This window comes from Quercus suber, unplaced genomic scaffold (genome assembly GCF_002906115.3).
Source record: "Quercus suber isolate HL8 unplaced genomic scaffold, Cork oak 2.0 scaffold_44, whole genome shotgun sequence".
Lineage (NCBI taxonomy): Eukaryota > Viridiplantae > Streptophyta > Magnoliopsida > Fagales > Fagaceae > Quercus > Quercus suber.
The window spans coordinates 548,925-569,979 of record NW_027069509.1 but is presented as its reverse complement, the minus strand read 5'-3'; the positions used below and the strand labels follow the sequence as shown (position 1 = coordinate 569,979).

Genomic DNA, 21,055 nt, shown 5'->3' with positions numbered 1-21,055 from the left:
CATATGGGCTTATAAAAGAATTGCAAGTTTTAATGGTTATTTTTTAAAAGAAGATTTTCTTGATTGGTTACTTGATTTAGAGGATTTATTTGACTTTGAGAATATTTATTAGGAGAGAAAAGTTGGACTTGCTTTGTATAAACTTAGTGAGTATGCTTATGTTGGTGGAAACAAGTACAATCTGATAGAATCCAACAAAGTAAAGACAGAATTCATTTATGGCCAAGGACGAAAAAGATGCTTGCTATCAAATTTTATCCTTCGGATTGTGAAGATATCTTGTCCTATACAATACAAGATTATTAGTGGCCAAGAAGTTCATAATTAAATTATTTTGAAGGGACATATATTCCACCATTAAAGGAAAAATTGCATGTTGAAGAAATATTGTTCTTGAAGAATCTGTAGAAGTCAAAGAAAAAATATAGATATTTTTGAGGAAATTAATGAAGGCCTTGTTATAGAAGAAGAACTTGAAATCAAGATTGTGGAGGAGATTAAAGAAAACCCTATTATAGAGAAAGATCTTGAAGTCAAGATGGCAGAAACAATTGAAGAAGAAATTGAAGAGGAAATTGTCAAGGAGTTTGACAAAATAGAATCAAATGATTATCAATATCAAGATTCTTTTATTTTGGTGGTAAGAGATACACTGAAGTTTATTGATTTTATTGGGGCTGATAAATTTGACTCAATTACAGTTCTTATTTGGTAAATCTATACAATTACATGAAGACTAGGGAAAAAGAAATTTAAGTTGATTTGTTTATTCTATTGATAAGTTGCAAGTATGGAAAGAAGATTAAGGGGCTCAAGTATTTGAAGTATTTGTTTATTTGGAGTGGAAGATTTCAGATTTCAAAGATGAACTCAAGGATGAGTTTGTTTGAAGTGGAGGGGTCTGGTGTAGGACATAATTTACTACTTAATTATTGTAATTTATTAATTTCGGTATTTAATTTTTAAATTTCATTTTTTTAGGTTAAGTGTTATTATTTCCTTGTTTTTAGGTGCTTTTAATGTTTTTAGGTCGAATTTGGTTTTTGTTATGGTTAGGTATCCTTGAGGATTGAATAATTACTTGAACTCTAGAGGATCCTAAAACAGTTGAAAAAACTAACCCAATTGTAAATGGCAGATTCGTTGGACAAATTGTTTAATTCATTGTAGAGGAGACCACCTACATATAAATTTAACATTAATTTTCACTAATTGTTTGGTCTCACATTTGTGTGCCCTACTGCCAACCTTCGGAAGGATAGATTGAGATTGAAGATTAAAATTAAATGAAAGAAGAGCTTAATATCATTTCAAGATGTTGTTCATGGGGGCTTAGTAACAAAAAGTAAAAGAGTACTAGAATATAGATATAACCAATCTAGGTGTAGTCCCCGCCCACACCACACAGAACATATAATTAAACGGAAAAATCGATTATAATGACCTTAAGATGCCAATTGGAGGTTTTAAATCTAAGACCTCATGAATCTCATTAGACCTTGAGAACTACTAGACCAACCGGGTAGGATTTATTTCAACTTTTCCATTGGTAGTATATAGTCACAAGAATGTAAATTTGATAGCAAGGTTTTATGATATTGGAGCTAAATATATAAGACATAATTAGCTATATGCCTTTGAACAGCCAGCTTAATTAACAGGAAGACAGAGTAAATAAGAAACAAAAAAAAAAAACTGGAAATAGAAGAGTGGTCTGTGAAACCCAACAACCCATCCAGCTTTTTTGCTGCCACTTATTTCACTACAGGGTCAATCTGAAGTAGATTTGAGAGCCGCCTCTCTCATTAATTTGAGAAACCCCACCACCTTTTCATGAGGGAGGAGTGACTCCTTCACCACAGGTAACTCAAGTAGTGCTGACAGCCAAGAAAATAGAAGGGGGGTCTTCTCTGGGTCTATAAGCTTCAGACCAAAGTATTCTTCCTGTGCCTTATAGTAGCCAAATGTAGATACAATTACAAGGTCCAAGAGTCCCACATTCTTCTGATCAATGACTTGAATCCCCTCTGGAAAAATATTCTTAATTTCCTCTTCAAGCGTGCTTAATCTCTCGGACACTTTTGCTTGTGCTTCTCCATCGGATTTGAGTACTAACATCATGGTCTCAAATACCTGCATACCATAACTTACAAGCATTAGTTCCTGTACTAACATCGGATTTGCGTTCTTTTTTTGAAAATGCGAGATTTCTCATTGTGTTCTGCACTGATTACTATGTTCCTATAGCTCTAAATTATATATTTTTAAACAAATATTTGTGTTTTTACATATGCATAAGCACGCATCTTGACTAAATAATGTGGAAGGGGAAGCATAGAATAGGAATACTAAAAACACAAGGGTTACGTAGTTCAGTCTTGTTGACTTACAAGAGTTACGAACGACTCCCTTAAGGGTTACATCTTTATTATGTAAGAGTGTAGTATAATAATTTGTATTATAATGAACCCTAACATAAGTATATATAGACAACTAAACCCTAGACTACTAGTACAAGCAAGAGTGAGCTTGGGTCTATTATATTGGGCTAATATATCTAATATATATATCTCTAACATATACTATGAGGTTATAACTTGTCCTGATAGTTAAATCAACGTGATTAAATCAATTCCTATGAATCGCAACTTGCAATATTCTATGTTATTTTTTATATACATGTAAAAATGTTAAAAGTAAATATAAATTTCACTTGAATAAATTTACAAATTGATTTGATAAATGTATGCAATTGGTGTCACTTTAATAATATAATAAATAAACGTTATTTTTAAGTACGACACTTGAATTTATAAGATTTATATGAAAAACCGTTTAATATCTCCCATGGTATAAATCCGATCGATAAGACTGGTTATATTTACCATACAAAGAGGCATGAATTCAAAAATGAATTTTTCACTAACCTGTTTATGAATAAAGCTACACCAGAAGCGAATTTGTGCTCTTTTATATGGATCTTCAGGTAGAAATCGGGACCATTCTTCCAAGTTTCATCAATATATTCGAGGATGATGAGTGACTCAACAAGTGGTTTTCCATTGACAACAAGTACAGGAACCTTCTTATGGATAGGGTTGTAATTGAGCAGCACTAAGCTTTTGTTCTTCAAATCTTCTTCCACGTACTCATACTCTATACCTTTAATTTCAAGTGCCAGTTTCACAAGTCTAACGAAAGGACTAACCCACATTCCATGCAGCCTCACTTTGTTTTCCTCCGCCATCTCTCTTTCTCTCTATTGATATTGAGATTCAAATTGCAGTGGAAGCCTTGTTTATAGTTGTTTGTCACCTTCCCCAGCTAGCTCTAGTCAACTTTTTTGTAAAAAACGAATAATTAATAAAGAAACCACAATGGTTCGTCATGGATTACGTCGGTCACTAGTCCCCCTTTTTTTTGACCATTCACATTTGTCACCACTAGTCAATAGCCTAATCGTTATACAACCTTAGAAAAAAAAAAAAAAAAAAAAAAAAACGTCATACAACTATTATATATGAATATATATATGAGTCACTCGTCCTTTTTTAACCATATGCTTTTCTTTGATACATGCTATATTCTTAAAAATTAGAAAGAACAAATAATTGAAAAGGGTTGTTCTCATAGTTTTCTTGTCCAAAAAGAGTCGGATACGTGGTTAAATCAATAATGTCATAAATAAATAATTAATAGTTATGTAATTATAAAAAGTTGTTAAGGTTCAAAATATCATAATATTATATCAAAACCCAAAACAATACAAGAATTGAAATCTAAGGACCATTTGGGCTTTCAAGGAAAGGGTAAGGCCCAAACCCATGAATGGGTAAGCTTTGGGCCTTAAGAAGCAAAGAAAAAGAGAAGCTCAGCCCGCCCTTAAGGGAGAAAATCATTGGGGAACCTAGAGAGAAAGTTGAACCAGGATGCCTAGGGATTCCCAAAAACTTGGGTTCCTCGAGATATGCAGCAGGTCCAGGTTGGGATTGAGACAACTCAAGGGAGCATGCCTAGGAAAACAAAAAACGAGAGCAGATATGTCCCATCAGCCACCCAATGATACAGAAAAGGGTAGAAGACTTGGGAACCAACATTTCATGAAAAAAGACTGGTACCTTGAGGAATCCAAGGAGATAGACCATGAAGGAAGGTGGTTGGGGGACCTTTTAGCCTGATAGAAAGGAATATGCCCATTTAGAGAATATGAAAAAAGGTAAAGTAGCCAAAAACTGGGTTTGAAAAGTAGTATCTAGAAGTTTTGGAAAAAGAAGAATTAGAAGTCAGCCCTTAGGACCTCCCAGAAAAGGAAGGTTAGCTAGGGACTTTTGGAGAGGGAATCTCAAAAGGGGAAAATAGTAAGGAAATAAGGAAGGGACCAACTACCAATGTTGCTGACACAACAAATGGAAGGAATCATTGTTATACTAAAAAACCCTAAGAGGGCATTATAAAAGGAGGGGGAGCCAACATTAAAAATCATTTAGCAATAGTGAATTAAAGAGAAAAGATCCTTTAGAAAGCTCCTTTAGAATTCAAAAAGAAAAAGAGAGAGAAAACATTGTCCGGGATCTTGAGACAGGCATTAGAGAATACACTTGGATTCAAATGGATTCAAACTTCACAAGTTTTAGAAGCCTAAAAGAGCTATTTAAGTTTGTGATTTTTGAACTTATTTGGACCTTGTGATATATCCTAGTGCAATGAGAGCATAATGTACTGAAAACTTAAGAAAATAATGAAGCATTTCTTATTGTCCTGAGGATCCCTAACGTTTTACTTCATTTTCCCTTTACTTATATCATTCTTTATTGTTCCTTACTGCGCAATACGTATGTATTTTTCATGTGTTAGTATGTATGTATTGTAAGATCTACGTTTTGTGCACAACCTGGTTCGAAATTAGCCCAACTTAGCTACAATGAACCAAGCCCAGTCTCCTAAATTTAAGCACAAGGCCTAGAATCCTTGTTTCTACTTGGGTTTATGTGCTGTCTCAAAAAAAAAAAAAACCCACGAAAGTAAATAATTATAAAAAGTAGATAAAAATATAATAATTCATATATTTAAGAAGAGATTATCCAAAAAAATATATAAACAATTTTAAGTAAGTTTCCATGTTTTATATCCAAAAATTGGAGAAGAAAGCAACTTAAAAATAACCTGAATAACTTTCTCAGTAAAAAAAAAAAAAAACCTGAGTAACTAAAAAAAAAAAAAAATCATTTTAGAGCTTAATTTTTGTCATCTTCTCTAACATAATAGAAAATAAATGGATTTAATTGACCTCTCTTGTAAAAATTAATAGGATTGATAAGCCCCTCTTTTAGAAGCCTATCAATAATTGCTTTGACTTGGATTTGACACAATAATTTTAAATATGTGATGGTATTTTATTATTGAATAATACTAGAGATATAAACTATTTTACAAAATTTTTTATAAACTATTAATGTGCGTTATTACAATTTTAATGGCCATTTCAGGATTTAATGTGCCAACAATGCACTCTATTTATCACGTAGGATGTGAGTAAGGATAGGAATCAAAATAGAATGCTTTTTTTATTTAGGGACTAAAAAACAGTAAAGTAAAAAAGTAAAAATCAAAATAGATATAAGGTGAAAATGTAACAACAAAAAGTGTATTAAAAAAAAAAGAGAGAAACACAAAAATTAGTGCCGCCAGTAGGGCTTGGCGTGCACTGTGCAGTAATGTCCACAGTGTACCAGACCTGCAGCATCAAAACAAAACGGAGCATGCTCTGTTTGATTGTACCAAAAAATACAAAGAAGCGGCTAGTATTGCAATAAGTAATGTCCACAGTGTACCAAGAACTGCAACATCAACCCCCACACCCCCCCCCCCCCCCCCCCCAAAAAAAAAAAAAAAAAAAAAAAATCTCACTCACGTTCATTTTTATTAAATTTTGTTGTTAAAAATTATTTTTGTCAAATTATTTTATTATTATTTATAAATTTATTATATTTTTTGATACTATTTATACATCCTATTATACTATTTCAGCTTAAATTTTATCTTTATTTATAATAATTTTAGCAAAAAATTTTATGTTTCAACAAAATAAGTAGACTACAGACAAAACCCAAATTTGCACTAATCTTTTGCACTCAGGAATTAAGGATGGTCTGTATATAAAAAAAAAAAAGGAATTAAGGATGGTCTCGTACATTTCTATTAAATCCCATCCTTAATGGCCTTTACACACAAGGAAAGCCCCGTATTGTGTTGTCTAAATATGCATCTTTCTCCTAACAGCAATCATCTGCCCCTGTGTGGGCACAACCCAAAAAAATCCCACATAAACATCCCATGGCCGGAACTCAGCCTCTCTCTTTGTGATTCCTATCCCATCGATATCACACCCAATAACTCCTCTAAAGCTCCAGGAATACAGCCTGAAAATCTTTTGGAAAAGGTGCCTCCTTTCCCACTCAAACAAACACAAAGCCAACTCAACCCTCCAAAACTCCAGCAACAAGAACCCCAACAACAGAGTCTGGAAACCCAAGAAAAATCCCTCCTTTTTGACAATCAGAAGCTACAAACAGCCTTCCTAAATATCTGCAACTTCCAAAAACCACAAAAACAGAACCAGAGATACAGAAAGTTCCATCCTTTCTCCATCAAACAAAAAAAAAAAAAAAAAAAAAAAAGCACCATACATGTACATTTTAAAGGCTTCAAAATGATGAGTTGATTTGGTGGTAGCTAATGGCTGGTATTAAAGTGCTCTAATTATGCATTCATCAGTCGGTCGAACATGCTTATATCCATTTATAAATACAATATTCTTGGAAAGCCTCTATAAAAATCACAAATAAAAATTTATTAATTTCAAATTTCAAATATTAACTAGTATAATTATATATTCATTTTATATATATATATAAAATTTGTATTTTCTCAAATTTTCAAATCACTATTTTTTTTTTATTTTTTACCCTTGTAGGGATAGACATGCTCTTCTATCAGATTCTTTATTTATTTGATAGTTGAGGGTGTTTATTTTTACAAGTTTAAAAAATGATGATTTTTGAAAATTTGAGGAGAATACAAATTATATATATATATATATATATATTATAATTAATGAATACAAAGTATTATACTAGTTAATATTATAAAATTTGAACTAATAAGTTTTTGATTTTTTAAAGAAGTTTTTTTAAAAAAATATAGTATTTATACATGTATATGAGCATCTTTGGTCAACTGAAGGCATAGTTAGACCATTGTTTGCCACCATATTGATCAACTCATCCCCTTGGAAGCTTAAAAATGTCGATGGATTTTTAATTTTTTAATTTTCCTGATTTTAGTTTATTTTTTTCATTTTTTTGTTTATATGCTTAAAAAAAATTATGGGGATTTTATTATTTTGATTCGTGTCAAACAAAGGGTTTTGGAGATATAATAGGGCAACACACGGTCATTTTTAAGTTTTGCAATTATGAACAGATATGGTACGCATTTATAATTGGATCCAAGGATGGTATAAGAGATTTTAATTCCTTGGCATTTTATCTAATTATTAAATCCAAATGAGTTAAGATAATTACATTTAAGACAATGTATCTTTTCTTTAGTTATATTTTTTTTTGCTGTTGCTTATTTATTGCCATTAAATCCTGAAGTTTATTAATGTAATGTAAACTGCATGTTCGGAAAAATCTCTCATGTGCTAGGTGCATGAAACTTGCCTCTCATAGGTAGATGGGCCACACATATGTGGGGCCCACTTGCTTGTGAGAGGCTAGTTTCATGCGTATAGCGCATGAGATACTAACTCTGCATGTTCAACACTGTTAAAATTGCTATGTGGGGCCCACTTGCTTGTGAGAGGCTGGTCTCATGGCGCATGAGATACCAGCTCTGCATGTTCAACATTGTTAGAATTGCTCTATGCATCTACTAGATGAGGATTTGTCTAATATACTTGATTATGTGTTTTTTGGCTTGGGCGCTTGGTTTTGGTCTGCCATTTATATTACTGAACAATTTACTATAGTTCTTGGCTTCCATTTTACAGAACTTGAATTATTTTTGTATCTGTTGATCCAAGTAATGTGCTAATTAGCTTGTCCTCGAGTTTGGCTCAAGGACTTTTGCTCAAACTTTAAACTTCTAACTTATCATAAAATTACTTTAGACATTCTCATCCTTTTTAGGCTTAAATGATTAATAGGAAAAAAAGTTAATGGATATTCTAAGTGGTAGAAATTGGACTGGTTTTGATCCAACCTATAAACCATGGCCCATGGATCGTCCACATGGGTTATTTGATAAGTAAGTTTAAATTTAAACTAACTGATATTGGTATGAGTTATCAGTATCAGCAGTGGGGTAATTCAAACTTAATAGATATTGATATGGGTTATCAATATCAGTGATGGAGTAATTTAAATTTAAGATATGAGATCTTTTAGGAATCACATATATCTGATAGTAAATATTTATGCTTAATTAACAAATTTTTTTCTTTTAATTTTTTGCTAAAAAGGGTGATCAAAACTCTTACTATATCTTAGATGTGTGTAGTCCTTCCATCCCATATATATGGTTTAAAACGCTAACTAAAAGTTCTGAAGACCTCATGAATTTCACAAGGTCTTGGGAATCATTAGACCTTGAGATTCATAATATATGGAACACAATGGACAATTTCTTAATTTTGTTTGGTTTAGCAACCATTCATGGATTCATATTTATCATAAATAGAAGTAAGACAGATTTTAAAGGAGGAAAAATACATAAATATCACAATGGTTGAACAGAGAATCAAATTGTGGGAGGCTAGTTGTGACAAATTAATAATAACTCCTAACAATGACCGTTGAGAGAGAGAGATGTGGTGGAGGAAAACTGAGTTGGGTTGCATGGAATGTGGGTTAGTTCCGACGTTTCTTGAAATTAAAGGGATACCTGGAAACTGGTCCATTAGTCCGTACCCGATTGTATACCGTCATTGATAAACACTAGAATAAGTGATATTAATAAGTGGAGTGATTCTAGCATCATAAATTGTTTCACAAATTTTTATCACAATTTTAACATGATAGATTGTAAGTAGTTGCCAATTACACACATAAACTTACAATTTTTTTCTCCCTTGTTCACACTTTGTCACATCACATTTGAGGCAAAAAATGGGCCAAATACCACATTTTTTGGAAATTTTTAGCAAAAAAATACTGTTTCGGAAATAAATGGGAAATTACCACTTTTCCTAGAACTCGAGTTTCAGAAACTCGAGTTCCTCATCAGTTTTGCCACCGTGGCACTGCTGAGTTGGAATATGTGCAATTAAAAAAAATTATGTGGTACTTGAGCTTGGTAAACTCGAGTACCATGCAACACAATACTCGAGTATACCAGGTTCGAGTATCTTTTATAAATAAAATGCAAAAATTTTTATTTCTACGGTACTCAAGTTTACATGGTACTTGAGTTTAGTAAACTCGAGTACCGTAGAAATAATTTTTTTTTGCATTTTATTTATAAAAGTTACTCGAGCTTGGTATACTCGAGTATTATGTTGCATGGTACTCGAGTATTGTGTTGCATGGTACTCGAGTTTACCAAGCTTGAGTACAACATAATTTTTTTTAATCGCACAAATTCCAACTCAGCAGTGCCACAGTGGCAGAACTGATGAGGAACTTGAGTTTCTGAAATTCGAGTTCTAAAAAAAGTAGTAGTTTCTCATTTACTTTCGAAACAGTTTTTTTTTTGCTAAAAATTTCCAAAAAAGGTAGTATTTGGCCATTTTGGCCGCAAAAAATTAGTGTAAAAATTTGTGATACTAGAAATTTTTCATTGATGAAACTTGGAAGAATGGTCCTCGATTTCTACCTGAAGATCCATATAAAAAAACACCAATTCGCTTCTGGACTAGCTCTGTCCACAAACAGGTTTGTGAAAAATTCATATTTGAATTCATGTCTCTTCGTATTGTAAATATAAAGTGGCTATTCGGAGTTTTACTGTTGGAGATATTAAACTACATCTATAATAAGAGAGTTGGAAATTAGGAACTACAAATTTTATCATATAAGTCTTATAAATTAATTTGTCACAACTTAAAATTTTTATTTTAACATTATCTATTATATTGTTGAAGTAATTAACACCAATCACATATATTTTCATATCATTTGTAATTTTTTTTTTTTTAACAAAAGATTTATTATTACTTTAGCGTTTTTACATGCGTATATAAAATAACATTGAATATTGCAAATGGAAATTCATAGGAGTTATTTAATTAACCACGTTGACTTAAATATTATTAGGACAAGTTATTAACCTCATAGTATATATTATGGACTTATAGTTATTAGAACTGAATCGAAGATTGATCTGTTTGAAAGACTGGTTTAGTGGTTGAAGCATAAGTTTATTAATTTACTGATTAATATATTTTTAATTATAAAAATAATAATTAACTAAAAAAAGTCATGTATCTAATTTGTAACCAAAAAAAAAAAAAATTATATTATATCACATAAATTTAGAAAATAATAGATACATTATTGATATGTAATTATCAAAATTATATACTGAAGTTTAATTGAATGTTGGATAAAACAGTTAAAAAATGAAAAAAGAAACCATAATAATGAAAAAGGGAGTGACATACAAAACAAGGGAATAGTGAATCTCTATGAGCATTAAAATTTTAAGGCGTAAATGCATTTTTAGTCTCTACACTTTAACTTTTTTTTCATTTTAATTTCTACATTTTATTTTTATTACTTTTAGTCCTTAAATCAATTAACGTGGGACATTTAAGTCCTTGAAGCACCATTTCGTCAGCCAACTAACAAAAAAAGCTGACGTGGGCATTAAAATATGATTAAAAAAATTATTTGACATTTTTTAAATGCCAAAAAAAAAAATTAATTACTCAAATTTAATTAAAAAAACAAAAAAAACAAAAAAAATTATTTTCTTTCAAACAAAAATTTTACTTTCTTTTAATTAAAATGAATTTTTTTATTCCTTTTTTTTCCCCAAAGAACATATTCATGTTCCTTATGTTCTTCCCCGTATATGATTCATATTCTTACCAAATTAATCCTTATTTTCTTATCATTTTCTTTTCCTTTCTTGTACTTTCTTTAGAACCAAACACATCAAAACAAAATAAATTAATTAAATATCTTTCTTGTCTTTTTTTTTTTTTTTTCCTTTCATTATTTTTTTTTCTTTTCAGAAGAGCATGTTCATGTTCTTTGTGTTCTTCCCTAGTGTTCTTCCCTATAATCAATCTCCAACAAAAAAAATAAAAAAAAAAAAAAAAAAAAAAAAAAAAAAAAAAAAAAAACCTTAGACCTAGATCCTAACCAAACCCCAAACCTATATCCCCAGTAAAGTAAACCTTAGCCTTCAAACCCATAAATTTTCTTGGCAAACAAACACAAAAAAACCCACTAGAAAAAAAAACCCCAAATCACCACCACCAAATCAAAGAACATGAAGATCAGACCCAAGCAAAAGAATAGAAATCCAACAACCAGCAAAGCGCCACCATTGAATCAAATCATCCACTACCACATCAATGAAACCACTCCCAGAAAATACCTTGCAATCTGAAGCCCAAACCAAAAACAAACCCAACCAATGAACAGATTAGACCACATGAACAGATTAGACCCATCAGTCCATCACTGTCACCAATTAGACCAGACCACATGAACATATTAGACCACCAGTCACCACCACTATCACGGATCAGTCCATCAAGCCATTGCAACCCACACCAACATTAAACCCATCCAACGATCTACCCCTACCGACCACTAGACCAACCACCACTTCACAGCCATTGATTCGAGAGAGAGCTTTAGAGATTTTTCCAAATCCATGATTTGAGAGAGAGACTTTAGAGCTTTAGAGCTTTAGAAAGATGAAAGAGAGAGGGATATTTTGGTCTAAGGAAGAGATCTTTAGAGATTTTCGTTTAGGTAAGCAACCCAGATCTACGATCTCTTTCTTTTCAACCTAGCAAACCTACCGACTAGCGGTCGTCGTTGTTGTTGTTGTTGTACGCAGCCATTTTTCCTCATCTTCTCTAGAATCTTCTTTCTCTCTCTCTCACCATCTGTCCTCCAACCCGAGCCTCCATGGCCAACCATAGTCATCCTAGTTCTCTTTCCTTGATTTAAACATACTCAGATCTACCCCTTTTCTCTATCTTTGATCTAGACGGTTAGATTGGGTTTTTGCCATTTGGGTTTGCTTGGGTTTGTAAATTTGGATTAAGGCGTGTAAGGACTTTGGGATTGTTGAAGGTATTTTGAATTAGATCTTTGTGTTTGTAATGGGAATGTAAAGAATGATAGAGTAATTGTTAAATGTCTTTGTGTTTTGTAAATCTATGGGCATGTCTTTGTGTTTGTAAATCTGATTGATTTTATGGGTTTCGTTGCTAAGGAAATACAAGAAAAGAGAAAAAAAATATTGATTTTTAAAATTTCTGGGCAAGGTTTTCTGGAAAGAAAATGAAGAACATGATTACTGGGGAAGAACACATGTTCTAGATTCTTCATGTTCTTCCCAAAAAAAGAAAAACAAAATTAATTTAATTCTTTTCTTTTCTTTTTAAAAAAATAAGAAGGTTATAAATTTTATTATTATTTTATTGATCCGTCAGTTTTTCCATTAGTTTGGTGACGGAATGGTACTTCAAGGACTTAAATGTCCCACATTAATTGGTTTAGGGACTAAAAATGGTAAAATAAAATGTAGGGACTAAAATAGAAAAAAGTCAAAATGTAGGGACTAAAAGTGCATTTACGCCAAATTTTAAAAAAAGAAAAAAGAAAAAAAATGAATGACAGGGTAAGTATGGAATAATATATCCTAGCCCCTAGGAGGCAGAAGTGCAGTAGGTTTATTAGATGATTTAAGTATCCTTTAAAAGTCGTTTCTCAGGAAAAAAAAAAAAAGGTATCGTTTAGAAGTCTTTGCTCAAAAATAGAAAGTATCCTAAGTCAAAAAAATCCGTTTGACTAGTTTTGAAATGGGTGATCTTTTGTTTATTAACTTTTGAGTCTGGATAATATATGCTTTGGAAGATCTTTATGAAAAATTGAAAAAGTTGTCAAAAAAGTTAGGAATTGCGTTTTATTTGTGGGTCACACTAGTTGTGTAGAAGATAATTTGTGTTCTTTAGTCAAGATGCATGCTTTTACATATGTAAGAACACAAATATATGTTTAAAAATATATAATTTAGAACTATAGGAACATACTAATTAAAATACTAATCAGTGCTGAACACACAATGAATTATCTTGCATTTTCAAAAGAACAAGTTATACCCAGACTTAGGAAACATGGGCATTTCATTTAGGATGTTGTACTTATGTCGTATTTGTATCATATCAGTCATTTTATATTATAATCTTTCAGAAAATTGTTCATGTCACAGTATTGTACCTATGTCTGTACTTGTGCTCATGTCAGTGTCCATGCTTCCTAGATTTAGACAAATATTGGAACTAATGCTTGTAAGTCCTAGCATGCAGGTATTTGAGACCATGATCTTAGTACTCAAATCCAATGGAGAAGCACAAAAGAAAGCTGTGAATGAAGTTGTGGGGTTCAGAAACACAACACTTTGAAAATAGTGCTTGGGTTTTTGATCAACACAATTAATGTCTAAACATAAATGGGTAATATTTCACAATGGGAAGATTAGATAGGCAATCAAAGACAAAGAAAGCAGAAATGGACACTTTGATTGATAAAATTGGTTTCTCGAGGTACAAATGAAGATTCTAAAAGTAAAGAAAAGTTTTTGCTCTCTTTGTTTTCTCTCTCTTGTTATTCCTTACCAAATTCTTTGGATTCCTCCTCCTGTTGGTGGCTTCTTTTATACTCACCCTCGCTCTTTCAAGCTGTTCCTTTCTTAGTTGAATTTGTGGAGATATTTGTCCCATCAAACTCCCTTTCTACCATTTCTTGATCATGAAAGTAGACTTTTGGGGTGTTCTTATGGTTCAGGCCCGTCATTTAGTATTTAATGGGACTGGTATTAGGTAGGAAGAGCGCATTAATGCAAATGTGACTATTACATTGGGCTCTGCGTCTTCTTCTTTGCATTCATTGGGAAGATAGTCGAAGTTGTATCCTTGGTGAGTCAGCTGGTCGCTTCTCGGCTAGATCACCTTACCTTGGGACAAATAGGTTCCTCAGATTACCTCAGTAACATGCCTAGATGGTCTCTCTTCTTCTGAGCTTTGGCTATCCCATGTTTGCATATGTGCTGGGCCATTGTCATGGAAATGGATCTTTGGAATCTTCTTCTCGGCCCAAAATCCATGGGGCGGCCGCATCCTGACCCCCTTAGAAGTGTTCTTATTTACTCTTTCTTCCTGTTAAACCGTGAAAGAATTTGTATACATAGTTTCAGTTTGTGAGTTTGCTCCAGATTTGACAAGCATATGGTTTACAGTTCAAGTCTCCAAAAGCTAAAGCAAAGTTCTACTCAAGTATATGACTTTTCTTCTCTCAAGTATTTTGTGTAATTGGTTTATTTGATCAGAAATTTTGTCACGGATTCAGTTATTGTTTGTCTGCTTTTTAGAATTATTAATTTCTTTTATCTTAATTATTATATTTGATGGCTTATCAGTTATCATTTAAGTTGAAAATCAAAATCTATCTGGGACAAGTTTAAAAACTATTGATTCAATTTTTCTTTTAAAGAGAAACAATTGATTTTGAAATAAAGAAAGAAGCATAACTTTTGGGTTCTAGATACTAGTTTATACACACTGATTGCTTAATTAGTTATCAGATAGGGATCGCTAGTCTGTTATTCATGACCGTAAATATATTTTGCTCTTTTCTTCGTATGTATGAGTTTATTAAAAAAAGAAGTTTTATAACTATTAGGCTATTTATTAGTGATGACAAATGGGAATGGCCAAAAGAAAGGGGACTAGCTTTGTGACCAACGTAATCCATGACGAACTATTGTTTTTCTTTATTTGTTCCATTTTTCCAAGAAAGTTTATTAGAGCTGGCTTGGAGAAAGTGACAATTTGAATCTCCATATAATATTGCATTGCAATTTGAATCTCAATATCACAGAGAGAGAGAGATGGCGGAGGAAAACAAAGTGAGGATTCATGGAATGTGGGTTAGTCCTTTCGTTAGGCTTGTGAAACTGGCCCTCGAAATTAAAGGTATACAGTATGAGTACGTGGAAGAAGATTTGAAGAACAAAAGCTCACTGCTGCTCGAGTACAACCCTATCCATAAGAAGGTTCCTGTACTTGTTCTTAATGGAAAGCCACTTGTTGAGTCACTCATCATCCTCGAATATATTGATGAAACCTGGAAGAATGGTCCTCGATTTCTACCTGAAGATCCATATAAAAGAGCACAAATTCGCTTCTGGTGTAGCTTTGTCCATAGACAGGTTAGTGAAAAATTCATGTTTGAATTCATGCCTCTAAGCCTCTTTGTATGGTAAATATAACCTGGCTTATTGATCAGATTTATAATGTTGGAGATATTAAGCGGCATCTATATTAAGAGAATTGGAATACTAAAAATTCTAAAGTTTAAATCTTATAAATTGATGTGTAACCACTTAAAAAAACAAATATAATTTAACATTTATTTATTATATTGTTAGAAGTAGCACTGATTGTATACATTATTATATCAATTTATAAATATTTTTTAGTAAGATTTATATTTACTTTAAACATTTTTACACGCATGTATAAAATAACATAGAATATTGCAAGTTGAGATTCATAGGATTTATTTAATCACGCTGACTTAATTATCAGGATAAGTTATAACTTCATAGTTCATAGTATAGAGTATCTGTTTGGCATGATTAATTTTGCCAATTTATTTTACTATTCAACTTATTTCCGTTACTATTCATCTATTTTAGCTAACTTTTAAATAAAGTACTTTCAGCAAAAAATTTTTAGTTTCGGTAAAATAAACAGATCCCAAACAGACAAGTGTTATTTCGTCATGTTAAAACATAAATATTCGTTTAAAAATATATAGTTTAGAGTTATAGGAACATAGTAATCAGTGCAGAACACAATAAACAATCTCACATGTTCAAAAGAACTAATCTATACTCAAACTAATACATGAACTAATGCTTGTAAGTTCTGGCATGCAAGTATTTGAGAACATGACCTTAGTACTCAAATCCGATGGAGCAGCACAAGTGAAAGTTGTGAAGGAAGTGTTTGAGGGGTTAAACACACTTGAAGAGGAAATTAAGAACATTTTTCCAGAAGGGATTAAAATCATTGTATACGTTTTTAGACCCCTTAAAAACAAACAGATTAACTTAGTTATTTAGCCAAGTGATTAACTTAGGTAATTATTCAAATCTAAGTTAACACAAGTAAATCATATCATTGAAACAGTGCGGAAAATAAATAACAACGATATGATAACTTAGGAAAACCAAATCGGTAAAAAACCTGTGGAGAATTTAATCTAGCTATCCTTAAGGTAAAACAGATCTACTATGAAAGAATTGAAGTTTTACAATATTGACTTAGACCACTAACATCCTATTGCTACCTCGAGTAGAAAACTTACTACCACGACCACGTGACAGTTTCGAGTTCACGGCCTACTTCTTTCTTGGATTCATAGCAACCACAAGTACTCCCATTTGTGTTTTTCTTTAAGCTCTTTATGCAGCAACTAAAGCGATCATTAAGTTCTTGACATCAATCTTGAGATTGGAAACCCTAAGTATGTATGAAGGCAAACACCTCTAAATCTCACACGAAATTCATATACACAGCATAAACAACAACTACAAAACGTGGCTAGGCTTTTTTCTTTTATACTTAAGGCAAAACATAAAACCTTACATGTCATACGAGCTTGGGCTTGAGTTGGAAAAATCTACAGAAAAACAATCTGCACGAGCTTCGATCGATTGAGTCTACTTTTTGATCGATCAAGCCTTGCATAAAGTGAACAGTAATTTTCTGCAATTACTCGATTCCAACTTTACACTAAACATACTTTGAGCAGCCTAATTCTAGACTCTAAATTTTGGTCATGGTTTGCCAACATTACATATTAAAGTTCTAATACATTTAGATCCTAAATTCTTAGAACCTAACACATTGATCAGAAGAATGTGGGACTCTTGGGCCTTGTAATTGTATCTACATTTGGCCACTATAAGGCTCTGGAAGAATATCTTGGTTTGAAGCTTATAGACTCAGAGAAGACCCCCCCCCCACCTCTTATTTTCTTGGTTGTCAGCTCTATTTGAGTTACTTGTGGTGAAGGAGGCACTCCCCCCTCATGAAAAGGTGGTGGGGTTTCTCAAATATATGAGAGAGAAGCAATGTAGTCAGTTTCGTACTGGTACCGGCCGGTACGGCTGATATTTTTCGTACCGGTGCCTGGAACGGTACAGAAACATCCTCATTCCGTACTGGTTTAAATACCGGCGTTACCGGAATCGTTTCGGTTGTACCGGCCAAAATACCGGATTTCGGCCGGAAAATGAATACCGGCCCGAAACAGAAACGCAGATTTCTTTGAAATTTTTCACTCACCTGAGATAATTTCTCAACAAAATTTCATGATTTGATGCATCTTTCACGTATCTCGGTCTCTTTTCTGCTTAGCTATCCATTTTTCTTCGTGTTCTCTGCAACGTCTGTGTTGCTCTGATGTTCTTCTTCTTCATTTTTTTATGTCTCACTATTTCTCAAAGATTTTGAGTTTTCTTTTGAGTGCCCACGTGATAACTGACCAAAGGTAACGAGAAGACTTGCTTTTTGAAATTTGAAATGAGATAAGACTCATCAGTAGAGGTAAACATGTGGAGGAGATAAAATCAAGGTAAAAATAAAGAAAGATAAATTGCAAAAGTAAAAGAGGATGAGTGGAGGTGATTAACAACTTGTTGGCAGATGATGGCAATTGAAAATTGATACACGTGTACCAAAACAAAAATAAAAATATTATATTTATAATATTTTTACAATATTTTTATAATAAATTTTAAATTTCAGGATGTTATTATTTTTTTAAAAAATATTATATATATATTAAATTTATAAAATAGTGGTAAACCCGAAACGGTACACCGGTATTGACCGGTACCGAAATATATTGTTCCACTGGCCAAACCGGTACAGCCTCCGGTACGAAATTGACTCCCTTGGAGAGAAGTCTCTCAAATCTACTTCAGCTTGACCCTATAGTGAAATAAGTGGCAGCAAAGAACCTGGATGGGTTGTTGGGTTTCACTGACCTCTCTTCTAGAATTATGTCTAAATACTAGTAACTACAAAGCAACTATAGAGGAAATTGAATCTTAAATCACATTTTGAATTCTATAGTTTAAGAGATGTAACAAATTGAATCTCATAGTTTCAAATTACATTGATATGTTACTTTTTAAAACTCCATGGATTTTTTTTTTTTTTTTGACATTAAAGTTTCATTTGTTATTTCTTTTGTTAACGTGTATAGTGTTGTGGGCTTTAGGCCCAACTAGATTACTTATATAGCACACATTCTTATACTACACTCTTACTTGTACTGTAATCATATGCCTCCTATATAAATACACTTATGTATATTCTTTCAGTGAGAAATACAATACAATTATTTAGTATTTATAGCATAGTATCAGAGTCACTGCTCTAACATTTTCTCAGCAGTCTTGTCTTTATTGGTGCTACTCCATTCTCATTGCTTCTGTCGTAGAACCTCCGGCGTCTTCTAGCCATTGTCCTTGGGTTTCAGACTTGCAGTCGCCATTGTCAAGGAGTCCTGCACCACGTAGACCACTGCACTCACTGTCTTTGCTATGCATCTTGCTTTGATTAAATTTTTGCAGGCACCACAGTGATCGTTTTGCCTCGATCTACTAAATCGTGGAGGTCTCGCAGTCATTGGAGGTCGCACGCCCTGCCCAAAGAAGCTGCGCCTCAGTCACGCGCCTCACGTGCCACCTTCTACTCCTGTTGACGTCATCACTGCCACGTCAGCTAGGGTTGATGTCATCATCCAGTCCTCTGCTGACGTTACTAGCCACATTGCCGTTGACTGACCATTGACCAGCGTTGACCAACTGTTGACTTTGACCAAGATTGATTTTGACTTCCCCAGGGTTGACTTTTGCAGTCCATGTGCTCCTTACCTAGTTTTTCGCGTAGATTTCATTTTTGCAGTCCATTGTTTCATATTTTGCTTCTAACTGAAGAATAAGGATAGGTATTCTTCTTGTTGCAATAATCGTAGCTGATTATCTAGTAAATGTTTTGGCCACAATATTGAGACTTGCTATCATCGCAACAAATCAGTTATTTCAATTTCTGCTGCTACTGTTGCTAACACTGAAAGTGTCCAGCTAATGGCTTTCGTCTTTGCACAGTCTAAATCTTCAGGACGCACTTTCACCATGTCCATAGATGACCTTAAAAACATCATCGCCAATGTCATTTGAATGGTTGGTAATACATCTTATTCCTCTTCTTTCTCAGCTTTATCTGGTATGTCTCATTCCTCTTGGCTTATGGATTCCACTTGTTGTAATCACATGACACCTCACTCGTCCTTATTTTCTGAAATCAAATCTGCACCACATCTTTTTAATATTCGCACAGTAAATGGTTCCACAATCTCTGGCCATAACATAGGTTCTGTTTCGACCTCCAACCTCTCGATTCCTGGGATCTTTAATATTCTTGACCTTTCTTACAATTTATTTTCTATGGGACAATTAGTTGAGTTGGGTTATCATATTATATTTGATTATTCTGGGTGGATTGTGCAAGATCCAAGGATGGGACAGGAGCTTGGGACTGATCCCAGAGTTGGGCGTATGTTTCCCATGGACAACCTTCATCTTCCACTTGTTGCTCTTGTTTCTGTTGCTACAGTTACTATAGTTTCTTCAATTCCTTCCCTTACACTTTGGCATGCTCGACTTGGTCATGCATCTTCTTCTTGGGTACAATAATTGGCTTCTAGAGGTTTGTTAAGTTCAGTGTCTACAGAAAATTTTGATTGTGTTTCATGTCAGTTAGGAAAACAACCAGCTTTGCCTTTCAATACTAGTGTATCAATATCCACTAATATCTTTGACCTTATTCATTTTGATGTTTGAGGGCCTTCCTCTATCTCTAGTATTGGTGGGATCTCGATATTTTGTTGTCTTTGTTGATGATTACTCTCGTTATAAAGGGATTTTCAATATGAAACATCATTCTGAATTATTGGAAGTATATTCTAATTTTGCAAAAATGGTTGAAACTTAGTTTTCTAGATGCATCAAAATTTTTCGATCTAATAATGCTCTTGAATACACTTAATATGTTTTCCAAGCTATTTTGCATTCCTATGGCACTATTCATCAACTAACTTGTCCAGGTACCTCTCAGCAAAACGGTAGAGCCGAACAAAAACTTCGTCATATTCTTGACACTGTTCATGCTCTCCTTCTCTCTGTCAAAGTTTTTGCTCCTTTTCAGGGTGAAATTGCTCTTCATGTTGTTCATGCTATTAATCGCATTCCAAGTCCTATTATCCAAAACCAAACTTCATATGAGCGCCTTTTTGGGTCACCTCCAGACTATTACCACCTTCGCTCCTTCCGTTCTGTTTATTTCGTTCTTTTTCAGTCACATGAGCATAACAAACTTGAGACTCTGTCAAGACTTTGTTGTTTTCTTGGCTATGGCGAAACTCAAAAGGGGTATCGGTGTTATGATCTTGTCTCTCATCGTCTTCATATCTCCCGCAATGTTGTCTTTTGGGAACATCGCCTCTTTGTCAAGCTCTCTCACTTCCGTGCCTCCCTGTCTTCCTCCTCTGTCTTAGATTTTTTTTTTCCAGATGAGGCATATATTCCTTCTGTAGCTGCTCTTGATCCTCTTGTAGTTGCTCCTGATTCTCCTGTAGACTTCCCTGTCCAACCACCAGATATCACTGATCCCTTTCCTAGTTCACCCTTTAATGAATAGGTGGAAGATGAACAGGTTGAAGACGAGCTA

At 33.3% G+C, this 21,055-nt stretch overlaps 2 protein-coding genes across 2 annotated transcripts; one reads left to right on the top strand and one right to left on the bottom strand.

Annotated features, from left to right (window-relative positions):
• Nucleotides 1–1,531: 1,531 nt before the first annotated feature.
• On the bottom strand, nucleotides 1,532–3,315 carry LOC112039366 (glutathione S-transferase U10). The gene is given in 3 exon segments (XM_024072244.2): nucleotides 1,532–2,133; nucleotides 2,928–2,992; nucleotides 2,995–3,315. Coding segments are annotated over 3 exon segments (681 nt in total). The 5' UTR covers nucleotides 3,248–3,315; the 3' UTR covers nucleotides 1,532–1,770.
• An 11,820-nt stretch (nucleotides 3,316–15,135) lies between these two features.
• On the top strand, nucleotides 15,136–17,313 carry LOC112039348 (glutathione S-transferase U10-like). Its single transcript, XM_065771486.1, has 3 exons — nucleotides 15,136–15,460; nucleotides 16,190–16,329; nucleotides 17,170–17,313. The coding sequence occupies exons 1-3, from the start codon at nucleotides 15,136–15,138 to the stop codon at nucleotides 17,311–17,313; spliced, it is 609 nt and encodes a 202-aa protein (XP_065627558.1).
• The last annotated feature ends 3,742 nt before the right edge of the window (nucleotides 17,314–21,055 follow it).